Source organism: Egretta garzetta, unplaced genomic scaffold, assembly GCF_000687185.1.
Source record: "Egretta garzetta isolate BGI_Z169 unplaced genomic scaffold, ASM68718v1 scaffold108, whole genome shotgun sequence".
In the NCBI taxonomy this organism is placed as follows: Eukaryota; Metazoa; Chordata; class Aves; order Pelecaniformes; family Ardeidae; genus Egretta; species Egretta garzetta.
The window spans coordinates 7,212,282-7,219,696 of NW_009260614.1; the positions used below are offsets into that span (position 1 = coordinate 7,212,282).

Here is a 7,415-nt window from a genome sequence, read left to right on the forward strand (position 1 = left end):
TCTTTCCGAGTTCAGAAAGAAGTTTTAAATTACTTGGAGAGTTTTAAATTACTCAGCCTGTTCTGAGTCCTGCTGTCCTGTTTCAGAAATAAACACAGTAAAGTTGTATGTCTTCTAATCTAAAAGAAGCAAGGGATGTGGGAAAGCAAAATGATGCCAGATTTCTTCCCTTGAAAAAAAACCAAACCAACAAAGCACAACAAAACTAAAGTGCAAGAATGAAAATGACTTTAAGACTGTTGATTAAATGAGCAACAAATCAACTATTTTCTAAGTACAGTACATATGCTACAGTTATGCACTCACCTTTAAGAACACTCAATCAGTAAAAAGAATGGTTATGAAAAAATATTATTGCAGTCTGTAGCTTTCTGGCATTTCCATAGATGTATCTTTTATTAAAAAAAAAAAAGTTTAGTCACAGTAGGGGGGGATAAATGGCATATGGCTTTTAATTTAGAATACAACTTTCAAGAGCATTTAAGACAATGAGACAGCAACTGTGGGAATATGCCAGTGGGAAAACAGCTTTTTATGTAGGTGTGTGCATACTTTTCACTTAACAGCTCTTTGGCTTTCACTGCCATCTTTATGTTAAGAACTTGCTTACACAAGTTGTGCTGGTTATTCTCATTTTAGCCTTACATAGTAAAACTTCACTTCCCATCAACATGAAATTTTGAGAAGGAAAGAAAAGGAAGGGGAATAAAACCCCAAACAAACCAAGCTAAAGGTCCTAATGCTAGTGAAGAAGCAATTGTTGGTTGGAATGCAAAATAAAACCTTTCTTTCTCCCTCCACAGGGTTGAAAGATCTACTGACCAAGTAATCAAGCCAGTCAATGTGGAAGCACTGTCAAAGTGGGTTGGGAAGATACCTGCTGATGTTCTGCAAGATATGCCTGTGATTGCACCCATGCTAGCAAAACTGGGCTATGATCCATATGCCAATCCACCGAATTATGGAAAGCCAGATCAAAAAGTTGTGGAAAACACAAGGCGGGTAAGGCATTTTTGTGTGTTTAATTATTGACCAAATGGATGCGAGCTATAGAACAGAAGAGTCTTGTGTTTTGTTTGTCTTTTTTTAAGTCTGTTCTAAGACCTTTTAATACTTAGCAATGTTTTCCTCCCTGAGGGGGGGAAGAAGGAAGAAATCTGAGCACTGAAAGTCTGTCTCCTGCTGTTTGTCTTCAATTTGGTTCATCTTCCTTTACCTCAACCCCAGGCTTGAGCTGTGTTCTTTGGTGTATGTAGCCGAACCTCTTGAGAATTGTCCAGACAGTTGGGGAACTAGTTAGTAGTAGAAAAAAGGGAGCTTTCTCACCTGGGCATCAAACTTGATTGATGATCTCAGCTTTTTAACATGAAGGTTGGCAGAAGATCTGTCACAAAATCACACCCCAAATACTTGGTAGAATTTGAAAAGTGACCCATGGCAAGTAGCCCAAGATGATCATAATGTCAAATTTTCCAATTCTTTGTTGTCCTTTGGAGAAGAAACAAAAGATGAAGAAAGGTCTGGTGCTGATTAACCTAAACTTAAGGATTTTAGTCTGAATTTAATGTCATTGGAATTTGAGTAGTTAGGCTATACAGCTGTTTATCCCTGGAGGTATCCATTGAAAAGTTCATTACCATTGTCTGAAATAAGAATAATGAACTGTCTACTTCTGTTCTTTTAAGAATGTATACTTTATTAAAAGAAGGTGACTTCTGCTGCGGCAGCAAAGTAATAATTGGAAAAATTGAATTAAACAATTTAAAAGGACTGTCTTCCACTAGCCTTCCGATATTAAAAAAAAAAAAAAAAAAAAAAAGCTGGTATGCTGATGGGCTAGATACTAATGAAAAAAAAAATGGCTTTTTGTGAAGTCTGTAAACACTTTGCATTCTTTCTTCTTAGGAGTCCTCCCTGGGAAACTTCCATTAAACAGTTGATCAATGTGTTAAAGGGTGGCAGGTTGACTATTTTAATAGTTGTTTGCTTGGCATGGAAAAGGTAACCCCCACTTCTTCTGGTAGGGGTAGCGTTAGCAGTTTATAGGTTTCCTGGTACTTAGTGTTTTCAAAGGCTCACAAACAAGCTAACTCTTCTGCACTCAGTTCAAACACTTACCAAAAAAAAAAGTGTTCAATACTACTTCATGGAGCCTTCAAAACAAAATCCTCATGCACCTACCCATATATACTATTTAGACAGTGACTCGGATTCAAATTTGTGTTGTAGTGCAGTAATTTAAGGTTGGCTATCTCTTACTGATACGATTTAAATAAGTATTTACAGTATGGTAACTTCCCTGAGGCCTCTACCTGTGCATGGGAAGCTCAGTCTGAGTTGTAAAAATTGTATGGATTTCAGTCGCTTACTGTTGGGTGGCTTCTTGAAATCTATTTCAGTTAAAAATGCAAGAGAGAAATTCAGGTAATAAATGAAGCCACAAGCATACCTTTAAAAAATTAACGCTTAATTTAAAAGGCGAAAGTGTATTGAGGCTTTTTCACAAGTTTGCTTTGAAGCATAATTACTTTGTTTACTAATGTTAAAAAGAGCTGTGAAAAACTGGAGGTTACTGTTACAATAGCAGATCCAAATATTGCAAGCATATGGAATGCTTGGTAATATTTTGACTGCTGTTTTAATTTAGTAGTTTTACTTACAGCTCAAGATAGCATTTTAATTTTGTTATTTATTGTAGTACCCAGTGTATATTTTCCTAGTCACTTGTTCTTTAACAGAACTACTTCTGCATATATCGTTTGTATAGATAAAATGAGGGAGATGTCCTGAATTAAGACTAAAATAAAAAAAAAAAGCAAAGGGATTAAAGCTGGCTAATCTTAAAAACTTACAATATTCCTTTTGAAAATGGAGAAACATGAGGCTTTCAAATGTCGTGTACCCCAAGGAGCCATTTAAAACTGTGGCTCAAATCAGTGTTCGAGTTTGTGTTAGGCTTGTTTGAATTCCTCCCCAGTCGCTTTGCTTTGTTTCCTCCCAGCTGGTGCCCAGCAAATCCCTGCTCAGACCACTGGGTCCTCTTCTTTCTCTGTGACTATGGAAATGTTGATGTCCTGACTCCTTAGGGTTTCAAGATTTAAAGCTTCCCAACGCCCAGACCAGTTTGCTGCTTGGGTTGCCTGATTCTCAGGGCAGCAGGCTCATCTCCCTCTCTAGAAGTGCCAGGCTTCCTGGGTGTCGTGCGTCTTGCATAGGAAATTGCCAAAATGCCGGCCACTGAGCTTGGCCTTAAACCAAGTAAGTTTTGAAATAACTAATATTCTGGTTGGTGATCAGTGGGAGCTGACTTGCTTCTGAAAAATGCTTTGTTTTGTTTTGTTTTCTCCAGGGCTTTATTTTGTTTTTATTTGGGGACAGGGGACGGATATTTCAAAACACTTCAAGGTGTTTGGGGAAAGTCAAGGGGGTGTGGTGTGTGTGCAGAGGGAGGGAACTGTGCTGTGTTAGTTTTGCCCATCAGGGATAATATATGTTGCCCTGTGGGTTTCCTCTTCTCTTCCATGAACCTATGCTAATTTATTTCTTACTGCTACATCTTGAAGAAGAGGGCATTTATTAAAAAAGAAAAAAAAAAAATCCTTCATCTAGATTTTTTCAGCCTTTAGGAACTGGCACTTGGCAAGTTAAGTGTGTTACTGTATACTCATAGCTACTGGATTTGTAAACTACTGGAGCACTGCTTTTGTACCTGCTCCCTTTTTCAATTTCTTCACCTGGGATAGTCTTTCACAAAGTTTGGTACTGGGTATGTTGTTGGAGATGAAGCTGTCCAAATAAAATCTTCCCAAAGTTATTCTTCAGTACATAATAAGAATCTATATAAATCTTGCATGTAACTGTTTCTTGCACACTTTGTGTTTGGACGCTGTTCTTTTATATTTATATTTGCAGTCTCCAAGAACTTCAAACTGAGCACAGAACTTTTAACTGTTTTCAGTGAATAAAATCCAAGTTTAGACTTCTAAAGCTGCACTGTTTGGGGTTCGTACAGTAACCCCTTAGAGTGACTAACCTGAATTACCTGACACTTGCTACTCCGATAGCGTCGTAGTTTCTTAGTCAGTTTAAAATGGCATTAGCTAGCACTTCAGGTGAAGGAAGTTGCTCTGTGTGGCAAACGGAAAGCAACAGTAAGGGGGAAGGACTGATTTTTGTGTGTGTGGTTTTGAGGGGGAGTTTTTCAGTTTTGTGGGGGTTATGTAATGCTGGCTTAAATTGGTTGTGGAGGTTGCAACAACAGGGTGGAAGCCCAACACCACTGAAAGTACTGTCAGGGGAGATTCTGGCTCCACCTAAAGATGGAACAACACTGTGTCATCTAGTTCATTGCTGTCAGATATGTTAAAAAACCAAATAAATCTGTTCTTGTTGTTACGGAGAGTTCTTGTTTTGTATGATTAAAAGCATTTTTATACTATACATACAAAACCATAAAGATAAGTAGAATGAAAGTATGAAAATTGGTCAGGATGCAAAAGACACGTATTGCCCAGTTGTAGAACATAATTTAAAAATATTCCAAACTTTAAACTGCATGATGTCTTTGTTCTAAAACGTACTTAAAAGCCACCTGTAGAACTGGATTTATACTACACTGCACTAGCTGCACAGAGCAAAATCTATCTCTTCTTGGAAAAGACTACAAATTAGACTTAACAGGGAAAATACTGTTCAGCAACTTCACAGCTGCTGCTGTTAGCCCCAAAGGTAAGAACCAACGGTGTGAGGGTGCCTAAAACAAGTACTGGAGAAAAATCAAAAGGAATGACTAATGTGGTGCAAAAAGCTTCCCCTAAGCTTTCTAAACAGTTAAGTTCTGTTTTGGTTTTTTTCCTCCTTTTCTGTCCCCCTGCCGGTGACTTTCATACGTACAGGTTAATTTTTTTTTCTTCAGTCTGGAAACAAAATTATGATTTTCACCAGCTAAAGTGCAGTGCTTGAGTTACAGCTTCTTCGTGCTTGTAGGTAATGCAAAGAAAACAACACTCTGCTAAATTTGGATTTTTCACTTTAATGCTACCTGCTCCTGAATACAGCACAAAAATAATAAGATACAACCGGTGTTTGTACTTTGTCATCTTAGTTCTAGTTTTGTTTTAGGAAGCAGCAGAGTGTGAATTCATCTCTTCTTATGTTGGTCTCCAGGTGCTATGTGGTGTTAAGAAATAAGACATCTCTGAAAGTTTCTGCACTGGTGGAGTAAAATCTAGCACAAGTATAACACATTTTTCTGATGTTTTCAATAACAAAGCCGTTAACTTTTTATTTATCTGTTTTACGTGGGCCTGACAATAGTACCTTTTATGACATATTATCTTGTCTCGGCTGAGGAACACAGAGCAGAGAGAACAAGGTCTGAATAGCATTGTGCTATTCAGCACATCTCTGCACGTGACCTCCTCAAGAGGCAACCTTTAGTTATTCAGTGACTGCAGAATTGTGCTGTTCTGTGGCTTTTCTTACAAGTCTGTTGCTGGTCTGGTCATTTTATGATGATTGCAAGGGTGCCTTCATTATAGATACATAACTGACTAATTTTTTCCCCCCTCTAGAGTTTTAAGAAAATCTACATCCTGAACATAAAGGGAAATAACATCCTGTAACTAAAAGGAGTTTTCATCTGCAGATTATGCAGAAAATGCAAATAATTAAGCTGTCTGAACTGGTAGCCCAATCACTATACGATGAATTACAAAAGTAGAATCACTCTGTGTTAGAAGAGTGCCTGATATGTCCTTATCGATATTGTGAGTTTGTGTAAAAGTGTATGTCAGCAGTTTAATGGAATATACTGAAAGCAGAGAACAGCTCATAACTGCAAGACTCTGACTTATGCCCAGTAGAAACTGGCTTATTGTTATGTTATGATTGGCTAAGTGGTTTCCTTTCACATCTGTAACATATTACATCAGATTTTCTTTGGCACATACTTCCCACTAAATGAATTTGTATGCTTGGAATACATATTCCAGTCACTTCTTTCAACTTCTCCTTGCCCTGAAGAGATCGAGAGACAGGAGTGTACAGAACTCTCTATAGAAGAAGCTATGGTTTTCATCATGACTGTTTAAATACGTGTGGATTCTTCTAATCACATCCGAAAGCTGTTATCTGTCTCTGGTTTATGTTCTATTGATGGTATTTTCTGCAGTAACATCTAAAGGAAAAAAAACAGAGTTCTATTAACTCCTGTTTTGTGCCTGTTTTAAATTGTGAGGAAATGTCTCCTGCTGTTAAGAGTAGACACATCCATGACGATCATGATTTCAGGACTTTGTATTTGAGGTTTTAAAGGCAGAAAAAATCCATGATAAAGGGTGTGAAATATATTTATACTAACACATGAGAATAATTACTTGCGTTGTCAGAGATGTGTAGATGTGGACATAAGCTCTAATGACAGGCTGCTCAAGACCATGCATCTCTATTTATGCTGGTTAAGCATAAAGGCATTTGGCTTTGTGGACATTTTCTGTGATATTTAAAACAAAAATTGGGGGTTTTATTTCATCTGTCTTGTGACCACCAACAGCACAAACTTTCTAAGTGTTCTTTAAAATTTAATACCCTCTTTAGTGGGTGTTTCTTCCAGCATGTGGATTCCCATCTGCATCATTTTTCTCCAGAGCTGCTGATATATGTATCTTTTTAAACAACTATACATATGTATGATGATTAAGGCATACAGAGTTATTAACAAAATACAAACTTAGGTATGGTTGCAAGCTGCCTTTTGGCAGACATTCATAGGCCTGTCTAAAATCTTGTTCTTTTTGTTCCTACTGGGTAAATATTTACATCTCGGATGTCCCCTTTCTTGGCAGTTCCAACAGAGGTGAAGAATTGTGTAAGCCTTGTCAGCTGCCTTAAAGGTTAAGGAAAGTCTGAAAAAGCAAGATGAGGGTGCCTCCATGTACTGTGCAGTAAAGGTTATCTCTAGAAAGGGGTTCTGTTCTGGTTTTGACAGTGTTCCCCCCTTTTTTTGACAATTAAATATCAATAGCTTTGTACTCTGCAACTTTGATGTTTTGAAAACCCAGCAAGCCCACTTACTTGCCGGCTAACTTTTAGACAAAAAGACCCATTATCTCTGTGTACTGGAACTGGCCAAATATAATGTGACTCTTTCTAAACCAGGCTTGAAAATGGGTGAAAAAGAGTGCTTTAATCTTTTATAAAGATTAATTACAGGTTACACTTCTGAGTTATGCTTTGGTTCTTAAGTTTTTCTTGTGTATTTATAAGGGTTTTCTCAGACAACTGGATGTGAAACTTGTTTTCTGATCTCTCTGAGAACAATATGCGTTTAGTTTGGCTGTAAGAATGTCTTTTTTTTTTTTAATAAAACAGCTTGAATACTGCCAACACTGAAAACCAAACTGACACAGCTTTCA

General features: G+C 37.5%; 1 protein-coding gene across 1 annotated transcript in view; it reads left to right on the forward strand.

Annotated features, from left to right (window-relative positions):
- The window catches only part of TPST1 (tyrosylprotein sulfotransferase 1), a 32,437-nt gene that overhangs the window by 15,706 nt on the left and 9,316 nt on the right, over positions 1-7,415 (forward strand). Inside the window, exon 3 of the mRNA XM_035900610.1 lies at positions 804-1,002. Coding sequence (XP_035756503.1) covers positions 804-1,002 — 199 coding nt within the window. The remainder of the gene's footprint in view (positions 1-803; positions 1,003-7,415) is intronic.